This window comes from Podarcis filfolensis (assembly GCF_964270895.1).
Source record: "Podarcis filfolensis genome assembly, chromosome: 15".
Taxonomy (NCBI): Eukaryota; Metazoa; Chordata; class Lepidosauria; order Squamata; family Lacertidae; genus Podarcis; species Podarcis filfolensis.
Genome location: NC_139618.1, coordinates 26,473,110 through 26,488,000, shown reverse-complemented (window position 1 = coordinate 26,488,000; position 14,891 = coordinate 26,473,110). Strand labels below are relative to the sequence as shown.

At 45.9% G+C, this 14,891-nt stretch overlaps 1 protein-coding gene across 1 annotated transcript; it reads right to left on the bottom strand.

Moving 5' to 3' along the window:
- Window positions 1-769: 769 nt before the first annotated feature.
- TMPRSS5 (transmembrane serine protease 5) lies at window positions 770-13,573 on the bottom strand. Its single transcript, XM_083588827.1, has 12 exons — window positions 13,452-13,573; window positions 11,486-11,558; window positions 10,339-10,446; window positions 10,041-10,184; window positions 8,862-8,997; window positions 7,770-7,883; window positions 7,043-7,086; window positions 5,486-5,642; window positions 3,800-3,960; window positions 2,953-3,051; window positions 2,707-2,855; window positions 770-1,615 (listed from the first exon to the last, which is right to left on the bottom strand). Exons 1-12 carry the CDS (start codon window positions 13,452-13,454, stop codon window positions 1,352-1,354), a joined length of 1,452 nt encoding a protein of 483 aa, XP_083444953.1. The 5' UTR covers window positions 13,455-13,573; the 3' UTR covers window positions 770-1,351.
- Window positions 13,574-14,891: the final 1,318 nt, after the last annotated feature.

Below are 14,891 nucleotides of genomic sequence, written 5' to 3'. Positions count from 1 at the left end.
CAACAAACACTTTGCGAGGTGAGTGAGGCTGAGAGACTTCAGAGTAGTGTGACTAGCCCAAGGTCACCCAGCAGCTGCATGTGGAGGAGTGGGGACGCGAACCTGGTTCACCAGATTACGAGTCCACTGCTCTTAACCGCTACACCACACTGGCTCCCTGCCCTGCAGCACACCCAAGGCAGCTGCTTCCTTCTGCCTAATGGTTGGGCTGCTCCCAAAGCTGGGTGCAGGGTTGGCTGGGGCAAAGCATTCTGAAAGGCTCTTGGTTATTAAGAGTTCTGTGCTGGTTCTGCCTTGGGGAAAACCTGGCACCAGCATGGCTCTTGGAGGGCATCTTTTCATTTTAAAATAAAGTAGAAATAGTAGCATCTTACTTTTATGGGGAGGGAAGGGGTAAGGGGCCTTCCCTTTTTGCATCACTGCCTTTTTTGCATTTTATTAAATTATAAATCCTACATAAATAATAATAAAAATGTGCACCCCACTACCGAGACCATTCCATTATAACTCCAACCTCCCAAAATTTTGACACCTCTTGCACTGGTTTAAGCCCTTTCTGTTTTAACAATACAAATTCTACAAACACCATATCTCTTCAAAACCATTGCTCCTACATATTCCCAGTCTTAACTTAGTGCAGGGGTCGGCAAGCTTTATCTTGCCTGGGCTGGATCGGTCCCGCGGAGATCCCTCCGTGGACTGGATCGCATGTGCGCCCGTGATTTCCAGCGTCTGCACGTGGGCAGATGCGATTTCCAGCTCGGCAGCTCGGTTTGGGGGTGGCTTGTGGGCCGGTCAAACGACCTCCACGGCCCGCTTCCAGCCCATGGGCCTTAGGTTGGTGACCCCTGCCTTAGTGGCACACTTTAATTTATCATTAATGACTATATCCCAAACCTCTTTGCACCATTCTTCCATTTTATATTCTGCTTGCCCCTTCCACTTGCTAGCTATCGTAATTCGTGTGGCTGTCAATAAATTTGTGAGCAAGTCCTTCTTAGCTTGCAAACCTTCCACCGGATTTTAAATTGATAATAGTGCTACCTCTGGACTTTTGGTCAGCTTTAACCCTGTGATTTCTGCTATCTCCTTAAACACCCTTTGCTGGGGGGAAAATGTACATATTTACACCCCCACCACATGTGAACATAATTCCTTGTTTCGTGTCCTCACACCCCTTTTGTCCCAGAAGTGCAAGAACTTGTGTGAGTCTCTCCTGCACTGTTAAAGGGCTCTGTAAACATAAGAGCCCTGCAGCTGGAGCAGACCAAAGCCGCCCTAGTGCAGCATCCTCTTTCCTGCAGCATCCCTGTGGATTATGTGGTCCTCAGGATGCTCCAAATGTGTGTTCTCACATGGTGAATATTTGGGTAGGTGGCAGGAACATCATTGTAGCCAAGTGTTCCGCTGCAATGATGGTTGCATGAACTGGCTCCAGCTCCCAGCCTCGCCCCCCGCTCACCTCCATTACATGATGGATCCAGTCCAGGAACTCTGCCACCTCTGTATAAACACCAGGTTGTCCAGGCTCCTTGCACCCGGTCCTCTGGCTCTCAATCCCCACCAGACGCCAGACGTGCTCAAGCAGACAAACCAGAGGTCCTCCCCACTTGGCCTGCAAAAAGCAAGGAGATGGTCTCTGATATGTGTAGATGTCCTGATCTCTCAATCCAGAGGGAAATAGGGTTTATTTATTTTTTACCTGGCCCTCTCCTGTAACCTAGTCACTCTGCTTTTTACCAAGCTATTCTTAATTCAGGGAGGAGACATATTTCCACCAAGTTTGCTTGTTTAGAACATCTATAGCGTCCCTTCCCATGACAGTGTTCTCTGGGTGGCTTATGAACAATAAAACATTAAAATCCAGTAATAGCCAGGGGTAGAGGAACAGTAAACAAATTCTAGCATTAAAAAGGCAGAAGAAGAGAAGACATAAATGAAACCACCAGAAGGGAGAGCTGCTTTATCATGTTTAAACAGAAAGAATTTACCATCCATGGAGTACAGAATGATTGATAAGAATTTGCTTTTTTCTTGGGAAATATCCGTTTTGTACAGGAAAGCAACTTAGACAAGGTTCTATAGACCTCATTGGCTAAAACTGAGGCACTGCCAGCTCTGTTCCATTTTGTTTCTCTGCGAATATGTGTATGCAATTTTAAAAATGAAGTCTCTGAGCCCTTTGACTTGAGGTGATGTAAGGAAACGTAACGCAGGAAATACTGTATTCTGTCGCTCAAATTAAAACCTGCTCCTTCCTGAATGCAAAGGCAGTTTGGAAAGCTATCGGAACACTGGGCTCTGATTTTACTTTTTAATAAAATAACTTTTGTCAAATGATTATTTCACTAATATGTAATACAGTTTGAAAACAACCAAGTATTTTAAACTACTTTTCCTTGGATTCCGGCCATTCTGTAGGGATTCCCTCACCCTTTAGGGACTCCTCACCAGAGACTGATTTAGGCAGCGCAGACGATTCTGCTGCAATGGGCACTTATGCCTAGGGGGTGCTGCAACTTTGACATTGTGAACTGAGCAGAACGGAAGGCAAGAGGTGGTGGGAGTGCCAAATTTTGGTCTCGCACAGTGCGCCGCTGAAATTTGCAAGACCAAAGTCTGCATTTGCTCTCACCCCGGTATTTCTGACCCCACGTGTCCCCTATCCCACTGCAACTGCAAAGCCACACACTTCCCAGCTATTACCTTGCAGGCCTCAGTGTTTCCATCCAAGTAATGGGCACAGAGCATTCTAGGGCTGAGCTCCCCTGCCATCCTACATGAGCTGTTGCACTTCTGGGTGCTGAGCAGGGTCACTGGCACTTCCATAAGTGTCTCAGCAGGGTCTCCTGTGGCTGCAAAACAAGCAGCAACATCCTGTTCCTTGCAACAATGGTATCTCTATATACATAAACATTTTTAAAATAAAATCTCCCTAGGTTTGTTACTTACCATTTTCTAATCTTGTGGTGTCCTGAGCCGAAATCCAGCATGTGCTTCCGCTAGGGATGTCTTGATGGTACTGGGGCAAACACACAGCTCCAACAGTATCTTGGAAGGAAGGATATATCTTATAGCCATTGAACTGATGGTGTAGGACAGGGGTCCCCAACCTGCGGCCCATGGAGGCCTTTTAACCGGCCCACGAGCTGCCCCCAAACCGAGCTGCCTGCTCGGCGAGTCCCTGCGTGCTATGCTAAGCCGGCGCAGTGCGGCATGGGGACTCTCTTCCACGGCTCCAGGAATTGCTTCTGCACATGCCCAGATGCCGGAAATCACTTTTGCGCTGGCACGATTTTTGCCGTCTGGGCATGCGCAGAAGCAATTTCTGGCACTGCGGACATGCACAGATGTGATTTCCAGCATCTCGCTGCGCCGGTCCAGCCCACGGAGTATCTCCGCGGGAGTGATCTGGCCCATGCCCAGTAAGCCTTGCTGACCCCTGGTGTAGGAGTTCCAGTTCCCACCTTTAGCCTTTGTGCCAAGACCAAAGCTTATGGCGTGAGAGTCCGTCTCAAAGTGGGGTGGAAGGTGGCTGTGTGTTTCCTTTGCATTGTCCATTCCTTTCTTTAAAAGTCTGATTTAAACATTAAGCACGTTACGAAGTTGCCCATCAACAGTTAGCAAAACCTGGACAACAGGCTGAGGAAGCACACTATGGTGCAATTAATTGCATTTCCATTTGAATTATAGCAATTATTTATAAATGTGCACTTACATGTATAAAGCTCCCTTTGCAAATCTGGATCCTTTGTTATGGGTAAATGGCCCACTGTCGTCGGCTGCTGGCACAGCTCACCTGAGAAACGCAGAGGCTCCTTCAGCTTCAACATTGCAATGTCATAGTCGGGGCTCCTGCTGCTGTAGTTGGGGTGGGGAACCGCCTTCTCCACTGCCACTTCCACTTGCTCTTTGCCACTGGTGTCTTCAAGCCCAGCAAAGGCCACCCAGCCGGAAAGCCTGGAATGAAACAAAAATCCTGAACATGCTTGGCCTTCCAGTTCTGCCTCACTGGGCTTTTTCGTTTCCAGCTCCAGAGGATGAATGTGCCAGATATCCAGGAAGGGTTTCAAGACCGAATAACAACGATGATAGTAATAATAATAATCTATTATTTATACCCCACCTATCTGGCTGCGTTAAAAATGTGATAAAACATCAAACATTAAAAACTTCCCTAAACAAGGCTGCCTTCAGATGTCTTCTAAAAGTCAGATTCATTTATTTCCTTGACATCGGATTGGGAGGGCATTCCACAGGGTGGGCGCCACTACCGAGAAGGCCCTCTGCCTGGTTCCATGTAACCTCACTTCTCGCAGTGAGGGAACTGCCAGAAGGCCCTCAGAGTTGGACCTCAGTGTCTGGGTTGAACGATGGGAGTGGAGATGCTCCTTCAGGTATACTGGGCTGAGGCCGTTTAGGGCTTTAAAGGTCAGCACCAACACTTTGAATTGTGCTCGGAAACGTACTGGGAGCCAATGTAGGTCTTTCAGGACCGGTGTTATATGGTCTCAGTTTCCAGGTCACCTTCAAAGGTAGCCTCACATAGAGCGCATTGCAGTAGTCCAAGTGGTCCACCTGTCTCGTTTTGCATGGAAAAGCCCAGCATGTTTGGAAACAGTGGGGAGAGGTGAGAAAACTTGTTTGCATACCCTGTCTCCTATATACTAAGACCTTGCCTGAAGAGTTCATTACCCAACACCCCAAAAAACCTGGAGATGGGACTGCATCAAGTGCCATCCACAGGTAAGGACCATAGCTTGCTGGTACAGCATCTGTTCTTCATGCAAGAGGTATCGGGTTCTATCCCCAGCATATCCCATTTCAGTCCCCGGAGAGGTTCTGCCAGCCATGGTGGGTAATACTGAGCTGGATGGACCTTGATGTTCTGGCTCAGTATGAAGTTGTTGCACGTTCCCCCAACAGTGACATCTTCTGGGGACAATACCACCCATTCTGTTCCCTCCTCAACGCAAATGACACCCAGTGACCTTCATTGGCTTCCCTCTGCAAGAAACATAAGGCCCCTCTAAGGTTTTACTGAGTTGCTTCTGTGGCTACCAGCTTCTGTGGCTACCAATTGATGGGGGCCATTAGCAGAGGGCAACCTTCCCTTTTTCACTCCATGCATGGCCCTCCATCCAGATAAAAAATGGTGTCTCAAGGCTCAGCCAATTATCTACTAAGTAAGATGGTAGGTAGCCAATGACTTACCTATGAGCTACAGTATGCACCAGGAGGACTTGTCTATGCAATTACAAATTTTTATCTCTACACAAAACTGTCCAGAAGAGCTGGGACAGCTCAGTCGACAGTGCATGAAACTCTTAATCTTAGAGTCGTGGATCTGAGCACCACATTGGGCGAAAAGGGGGTTGGACAAGATGACCCTTGTGGTCCCTACAATTCTATGAAAAACCGACAAAGGTTTGGCCAAATTTGCACCTTCTTTCCTGCTGTTGGAGTCAGATTCTCCCACGCTTACTTGTGCATGCAGTGAGCAGCTGTGACGATCCATTCCTGCGACACCATAGAGCCTGCGCAGAAATGGTTGGCCTCGTGATGAAGGGTGACCTGCCATGGCCAGTGCCCCGGAGATGGGTCCTTTCTCTCCATTGCCTGTGGAGCCTTGGAGCCACACTCTGTGGGGAAGATGAAAGGTGGAGGGGCTCACTCCTCAGATTAGCTCTCAAGGAATCTGAGAAGGGAAAAACTTATCTTTTTACCTGTTGGGTTGGCACCCTTAACCCTACTGGATTCCTACCAATCCAAATGGAAAGCTACACTGCATGAAAAGCTAAGAGGCTTGGGGTTTTCCCCACAGGCCCTGATAGCTGTAGGTTATGAGAAAGCTAGAGCAATAATCCACCAACGAATTTGGGATGTGGAACTGCAATGCCACGCGAGCAAGATGAATAAACACCCAGCAATAAAAGATAATGGGAGAGGATTTGCCCCAGCAATTTATTTGTCAAAATTACAAATACCTAAATGCAGACGGTCATTTACCCTCGCTAGATTCAACATGCTGCCATCTGCCTTATTGCAGGGCAGATTTGAGGGTAAACCATATGCAGAACGAGTCTGCCCCTGCGGCTTGATGGAGGTAGAAACTGTCTCTCATGCCTTGTTATGCTGCCATTTCTAAGGGGATATACGCTCGGCATTTATTACTCCTGCTATGCAAAAATCTCCAAATGAATCCGAACTTCAATGTCTAAAATCCGTAGTAGAAGACAAGGATACTGAGATCACATTAAGGGTAGCCAAATTCTGTGCGATTGCCATAAAAATTAGGGAACAAGCTGTGCTATCATAATTATTAAGGTTTTAAATGATAATTTTAGGTTATAAGTAGCTAAATTTTAATTAATATATTTTTTAACTGTTGCTATATCTGTATTGTCCCTGGTATACCTAATTGCAAATTCAAATGCATCCCTATCGTGTTTATGGCTTCCTTGATATTGTATGTGGGCTGGAACTGGTCTGTGACCGAAATAATAAAATTCACATTCTGAGAGAAAAACAACCTTTGCTTGGAAGAGTGTTGAGGTATTCCTAGGGTGAAGAGCCACATCCCAGCATCCTTTAAGAAGGTTCCTGAGGCACATCTCAGTTTTGTGCAGATTGGACCTCAGTCACAGCAAAGGATGGGAATAAAGCATGTGTATTTAATGCAGATAAAGGCTCTCAACGTGCAAATGGCTGCACACATTTCATTTTGCACTCAGACTGTGCATTGCCTTAGATCAGGCATAGGCAACCTTCGGCCCTCCAGATGTTTTGGACTACAATTCCCAGCATCCCTGACCACTGGTCCTGTTAGCTAGGGATCATGGGAGTTGTAGGCCAAAACATCTGGAGGGCCGAAAGTTGCCTATGCCTGCCTTAGATGTTTGTTTGTCTGCTTATGAAAGATGGCTGGATGTGAACAACATCGGATTTGGCTATTGGTGGGAAGGTGCTTTTTTCAGGGCAAATCAGGGCACCAATGTATGATGGTTTCTGAAGTACCATAAGGTGAGTTTGGGTTACTTACCAGAACATTTGAGGGCCACAATCCGACCCGAAGGGCATCTACTCCTGAATAAAACAAATTGGTGGTTAAATGCTGTGAAGCCCAAACAGATCCGTTATGCACAGCCACGACAATTTCTGGATACAACAGTCTGAGGAAATTGGTAAGCTGATAGAATCCTCTTGACTGATCAAATTTCTGTGGCATTTTCCAGACAAATATATCCTAAGGCAGATTACAAAGAGCCAATAATAGGCTGGCATCTGCCTGCCTCAGGAGCATAGGGGCCAAGGTACCTTTGGGCCCCCCAAATAAAATATTTGTGGGGGCCCCCTCCCCCAAGTTGATGGACAGTGCCATTCAAATGGTGTGTGTTTTGTGATCGATTATGCGGGGAGGGGCTTATCTGCCCCCCCCCAATATTTTATTCATCCTGCTCAGGAGATATTACTGCAGCAAAAACTTTAACAAGTGGTTGTAGGGGTGTGTGGATTAAAATGTACAGCACCCAGGGGAGGGGAGTCACGGGATTCAGAGAATCCCTATTTTTGGATTTGAAATTGTTTTGGCATACAGTTGTGTGTGTTTGTTACTATTGTTTCTGTTATGGTGATTTCTGCTTTTGGGTGGTTGGAAAATCTAATAAAATGTTGTTTTTTTAAAAAAGAAAGAAATTGGATGCCACTCAAAAAGTCTGAAATCATGTTTTGACATTAAACAAAAGGAACAGCTTAATCGGGGGACCCACCTCATTTGCCACTTATTCTTGATGTTTCGTTTCCAGTTGGGCAAAATCTGAGCAAACTCTTGGGTGGTGTTTAGCTTCACATCTGTTAGGTTTACCCCTTTGTGGTGGGTGAGCCTGCAGGAGTGACAGACAGGAATCATCACTTTGGAAAAAATCACACCAGTGTGTGTGTGTTCATGAATCTATGGAGCCACTGGCTCTTCCTACATTGGTATGGACTACTCCAGGGATGCCCTCCAGATGTGGTTAGACTGCAGCTCCCATCAGCCCCAGCCAGCCTGGCCAATGGCAAAGGATGATGGGAGTTGTAGTCCAGAACACATCTGGAAGGCCAAACATTGGCTGCCCATTGGCTGCTCATTGGCGGGGATGCCTACACCACACTTCAACATGAATTTTCATGTCAGTTGCAAATAAAATAAAATAAAATGAAAAAGACCACATCATTTAAAAAAATGTTCAAAATAATCAAAGCTAGTATTTTTTGAAATACATATTAACAATCAATTCTGAAATATATATATATATATATATATATATATATATATATATATATGCGCATTTTTAAAAGCCTGGGAGATGTTGATCTGTGACTGGCTGAAGCCTGGATAGCAGCAAGATCTTATAAGTGATTTGTATCAGATTCTAGTTTGCAATGTGTTATTCAGTTCAACATTTTGTCATTTAAAAACAGGTTGTAAACCACTTGCAGATTCCTTTGTAAATGTGAAATGGTATGGGAATGATTTAAATACATTTGAATGAATGAATGAATGTTAAGTGGTATGGGAGAGTGTCTCTGAGTGGAAAGTTTAAGAGGCAGAAGTGGTACCGAAAATAAAAATGTCACCCAGAAAATTTGCAAAGTGTGTGTGTGTTTGTGTGCATGTAAGAGTGTGCTACAACCAGACCTGGAAGACTACAATTTCAGTGATGTGAAATAATGAAACCTCTGGAGGGGTTCTGTAGATATCCAGGACAGGTTCCATATCTTGTGAGCCGACGGACTGATTTATGCAACTGCCTTTCATAGACAAGACAACAAAGCGTGGGGGATTGGGAAGATTTGACACCACATCTTGCTGCACTTACCGGGCGTGACCCAACCACCTGCAGATTTGCATCCCCAGGGAGACATCCCAGTTTTCATGGCATACCAGAAACCAGTTGGATTGACCCTCAGCCTGCACTTCCAATAAGAAGTTGCTTCTGTTTATTCTGAAAAATACTAAAAAGGGGTGGATTAAAAACCTCATCCTGCTGGGCTTGATCTGCTCCTGCTGGGAAGGAATTCTGTATTATCCATCATTTTGGGGCAATCAGGCCTTCACAAGGCATTTTTTTTAAGGGGAGGGGGAGATAGTGGTGTAAGGAGTTTGCAGCTGTGTCTACTTCTTTCAACTTTTACCTGGTTGTTTGCAATAGCTAGATTCCTTCTGTGAGCATCACTAGGGATCTTTCACTCAGATGAGTTGTACTCCTCAAAAGATCTGTTATCCATAAAGCCAGCACCCCAAAAACACATTCCACCTTTCTTCTAAGCACATATGGATGAACCTGTCAGTTTTGAGTTCCCTCACTTTCTCATTTTTCCAGTCTTCGGTTCGTTAGAGTTTGCCATTTTTTAAAAGAGTTCATTTTAAAAATGTTGTGTTAGTCACTGTAATATATATCAGCTGTATCCCGCATTCTCTGTCTGCTAGCACTAGGGCTTTTGCAGTAGCAGACAGGTGAGTTTTAATGTTGTGCAACAGAGGAATCTAATGCAGCAGTTGCAGTTAGGCTTGCCAGATCAGAAACATCCCAGACCCTGAGACTTCAGGGCCCAAACCTGAGACCCTGGTGGTGTCACAGAGGCAGACCCTGATGATTCTTCCTCTGCACATCCTCCATCCACTGAGCCCTGGAGATAGAGATTCATTGGGACAGGGATGGGCAGCTCACGGTGGAGAGTCTATGCAATTTTGCAGCTGGTTCCTGGTAACTGAAGCTTGGGAACAACATGCATAATTGTAGTATCAATCAATCAATCAATCAATCAAAAGCACTCTTGCCCACCTGGAGATTCAAGGCCCCCCCTGCCGCCCTGGAGGTGCGGCAACCCTAGCTGCAGTAACGGAAACTTGTGCAACTCATTGCGCAATCCATTGCACAACAAAGTCACCAACAACGTGGTTATGCGTTCTTTTGCGCAACAACACCCATTTCACGGGCAAAACGAGTACACCTCTTTAGTGCCTTTAACTTAGTGCTGCATTGAAGATTCCAAACCTTTTTTGCTCCCAGCGTCTCCAGCGAGGGTGTCTTGGTCCTTCTCCCCTTCTTCCATTGTTTCCCTGCACCTTGTTAGAGCAGCCTCTGGGTCCTGGAGGGGGAACGACCCCTGAAGGGGAAGGGGCTTCTGCAGTTGTTTCACTAAGAGAACAATGGCAGAAGGAGGGTGGAACAGCAGCCTAGATACTGCGCCCCACATAGTAACCACCAGAACTGGGCTACCAAAGAAGCAACTTTTCTTCATGTGCCCACCTAAGCCTGGCTATGCACAACCTCCTAGCTGGCCTGTACTTACCCAGAAACCAAACCCCAATGGTTGTTCCAATCAGCAAGCCAAAGGATCCCAGGACCAAGAGGCACCTCTGGGCTGTGCAGGAGTTTGCAAGAAATGTTTTTGAAGGCACTTGATACAAAAGGAGAGAGAAATTAGATTATGGGGTGGGAAACTGAAATATCAGAGAAGGGCTGTAGCTCAGTGGCAGAGCTTTTTCCATGCAAAAGGTCCCCAATAGCATTATCAGGTAGACCTGAGGATGTCCACTCCCTGAAACCCAGAGAGTTGATGCCGGTACTGAGCTAGACAGACCAAGAATCTGATTTAGTATAAGGAAGCGTCCTCCTTGTTCCTATAATCCTGTTAGTGCTCTGGGATTCATCTTGAGAAAATCTTGATGGCAGGAGATGGAAAGCAGGAGGAGGAAGAAGATGACCACCTCAAGCGACAGGATCCACAGGGGCAGCAGATCCCAATACAGTGGTACCTTGGTTTATGAACTTAATCCGTTGCGGAAGTCCGTTCTTAAACCAAAACTGTTCTTAAACCGAGCCGCGCTTTCCCCAGTGAGGCCTCCCCTAGGATCCCCATTCTTCCGTGGGGGTTTTCTCAGGGGGGGGCGCCTAGCCCTGGCGCTCACCCCCAAAGCTCTAGCTGCCAGAACCGTGCCGTCCTTTAAAGCGGACGACACAGAGCACGCCGCCATTACCCCCGCAGCGAACCGGAAGTCCATTCTTAAACCAAAACCGTTCTTAAACTGAGGCGTGCTTTCCCCAATGAGGCCTCCTGCCGCTGGTGCCCTTCCACCATCCGGATTCTGTTCTTAGACCGAGGTAAAGTTCTCAAACAGGGACACTATTTCTGGTTTTGACGAGTTTGTAAACCAAATCATTCTTAAACCAGACTGTTCTTAAACTGAGGTACCACTGTATAAACCTGTATTCAGGGCCAGCCCATTCATGAGACAAAGTGAGGTGACCAGGATTCATCAAGGCAGCAGATCCCAATGTCAGTCTTCCTTCCCCACTTGTTCCTGATGAAAATCGTCCCTCACCTCTTCTTCCCTGGTGGGGAGGGAGATGCAATTTTGGGGTGCCAAAATGTCTTGGGCTGGCCCTGAATACTGCCCACCCAGCTTTTATAACTCCCAGGTTATAAAATAGCTCACCATTCTCTTCCGACGCCCATGACCTCTCTTCCCCCTTTGCCTCTGAGGAGGGACCAGAATTGTGGCTTTGAACCTGAGGGTCAAACCACACATGACATTTATTCACAGAGGGAGACGGCTGAAGGTTATCCCCATTTGGGTGGTTGGGTGGGTGGAGACAGCAATTTTGTGGCAACTTATAGAATGGTCTTACAGCATAAATTTTCAAAGTCTAAAGTCCATTTCAAAAGCGTTATATACTGTTAAATACCTTTCTGCCAGCCTCTAAGTTTATGAAAGCGAGAGTTGTATGTAAGCCACCCATCAGTCATTCTGGATCACATCCTGACAAACCCAACCACTGGACTTTTATCAGTATTTATCTTATGGAGACAGTTCCCTTCAAGAGCACAAGGACTGTCAGGACTTACTAAATGAAACAAAACATTCCCTGCAGGTCTCCAATGTCATTTATCATGCTGAGTGTGAGATGCCACAGTCAGTTTGTGTGTAAGAACATCAACTGACCTACGCACATGTTTTAGGAATCATGCTGTAAATCCACTGCAAACTTGACAAAAATATATCTATCAGAACAACCACTTGCAAAGCACTATGGTCTGGAAAATCACAGCCCCTCTGATTTATCAGGTACTGCAAGAGAGAAACTACCTTGTTCCAGGAACACTGGAAACAAGATAAAATGTCTGGATTTATAGACTTTTAACCTTGAGACCATATGGCCCCACTTTGGGACATAGTAATACCTGCCACCACTTAGCTTCAGCAAATGCAATATGGTAGTATTTTTGCTTTGTTATTCACTGTTAATATGCACACAACCCACACCCCTAGCTAGAAAGAGAGAGAGAGGAAGAAAATGGGGCTGTATGGGAATGAAAGTTCAAAAAGTACAGCAATTGTAGATAAGCAAAGAAACCAATTCACAGCAACAAAAACTGGTGATTACCCCATCATTCAGGTTTTGCTGTGTAAATTTACCCCCAGCAGTGGGAACAGGAAACCATAGTCTCAATTCAAGGCTAAGCTTATAGATTCAGACTTCTTGATTGGTTCTAACCAGACAGTTTCATCCTGGAGTCTCCCTCTGAAATCCCTCTGTTTGAGAAAGGAAACTCTTAAGTCAGAAGTGTCTGGAGAGATTGAAATGATCCCACTTCTGGTTTCTGAACCCTGCTATTTCTGATGTCAGAAATTTTGTTTCCTTTTGTTCTTTTGCATAGAGACTAGCCTGTTAGTACACTGCAGGAGGTGCATTACCTGAAGGGTGTGTGTGGCTTGGACCACAACGGAATCTGAATCAAATTTGGTAAAAAAAATATAATTATATTTCATGACAAATCTAGTGACACACACCAAGAATCTTTGAAGAAACCACCCCTGCAAAAGACAAAAAATAGGCAGTGATTTACCAATGTTTCTGACTTTGAATTGGCAGGGAATTTTGAAGGATGAGTGATAGATACATCATCAGTCATTTTATTTCCAGATTGCCCCTTGCTCTCCTATCATCACAGCTGTAGTATGCCAGAGTCACTCTTGAGATGCTTGAGATATTCTGCAGCTCATGTAGCCATCAGAGAAGAATTTAACAGGGGTATCTTACCATTAAATGGGACGCGGGTGGCGCTGTGAGTTAAACCACAGAGCCTAGGACTTGCTGATCAGAAGGTCAGTGGTTCAAATCCCCGCAACGGGGTGAGCTCCCGTTGCTCGGTCCCTGCTCCTACCCACCTAGCAGTTTGAAAGCATGGTCAAAGTGCAAGTAGATAAATAGGTACTGCTCCAGCGGGAAGGTAAACGGCATTTCCGTGCGCTGCTCTGGTTAGCCAGAAGCGGCTTAGTCCTGCTGGCTACATGACCCGGAAACTGTACGCCGGCTCCCTCGGCCAATAAAGCAAGATGAGCGCCACAGCCCCAGAGTCTGGACCAAATGGTCAGGGGTCCCTTTACCTTTTTATCTTACCATTGCAGGGAATGCCAGTAGGTCAAAATGATGTCTGGAGCTTCAGTTCATCGCTTCAAGGTGTAGGAGATGGAGGCTGAATAGGGCCAAGCTGGTGACCCATCATTAAATAGGCCACTGGCTCAGATTCCTCTCCTAGTGCATCCACAATCCATGCACCTCCTACCCCAACAGTGAATAGAGCCATTGTTTTAGCCAGGAGGTCAGGTGGCTGGTTGGTTGATTTCCCCTTTATCGCCAACCAGCTGATGGGACACCTGGAAAGAGAGACAAGCATGTGGTTGCTTAGCAACCCCTCCTCTCTCTCCCAAACCAGGAAAGATGCCCCAACCCGCATGGTGCAGGACAACCTTCCTGGGTGCTTGCTCAGAGCGAAAAGGCTGAGCAATGTTTGCAGTTGATGAAACGGTGTCGAAAGCAAGAACACAGGACAAGGGCTCTCTCTGGCTGGAGTCAAAATGTTATGGGGGAAGTGAGAAATCACTGTAATTATTGAAGGAAATGGACTCCTATTCCCATCTCTCTAAAGGTCACATGCCATGTCGTCATCACCAAAGCTCCACAGCTGTCCCTCCAACACATGGCTCCTTTGTGTGACATATAGTCACAGACATTTGATGGAGAGAAAAAGAGGCACCAGTTTTTAAGTGAATGACTATGACAGTGATCCAGAATAACCTGCTTTTCATGGTGTCTGGTGGTGAACCCCTCCCGAAGGCTGTTTATTCTACAGTGGTACCTTGGTTCTGAAACGCCTTGGTACTCAAACAGCTTGGAACCCAAACACTGCAAACCTGGAAGTAAGTGTTCCGGTTTGTGAACTTTTTCCGAAAGCTGAACATGCTCTGTTTGGAGTGTTATGCTTCCGGTTTGAGTGCCACACTTCCCTTTTGAGTGCCATGCTGAGGTCTGTCTGTTTTTGCTATTTATTTTGCATTTTTGTTTTTGCAGCTTTTTTGTTTTGTTTTTGTGATTGTGCTGAACCTAGTTCAGCTACTGATTGATTGATTGTGTGACTGCAGCACATTGATTATTGCTTTCATTTTATGGATCAATGGTCTCGTTAGATAGTAAAATTCATGTTAAACTGCTGTTTTAGGGGTTGTTTTTAAAAAATCTGGAATGGATTAGTCCATTTTGCATTACTTTCTATGGGAAAGTGCACCTTGGTTTTGGAATGTTTTGGTTTTGGAACGGACTTCCAGAACAGATTAACTTTGAGAACGAAGGTACCACTGTATTTGAAAGGGGTTTCATATATTTAGCACACGGGTGGGAAGTGTGTGGCCCTCCAGATATTGTTGGTCTCCCATCATCTCTGACCGTTCATCCTGCTGGCTGGCATTAGTGGGAACCAGAGGCGCCAGGAAAATAATTTAAATCCCCCAGAGCTGTCAAAGACTGTAAGAGAGGAGTGTGGAACATCTGTGGCCCTCTGGA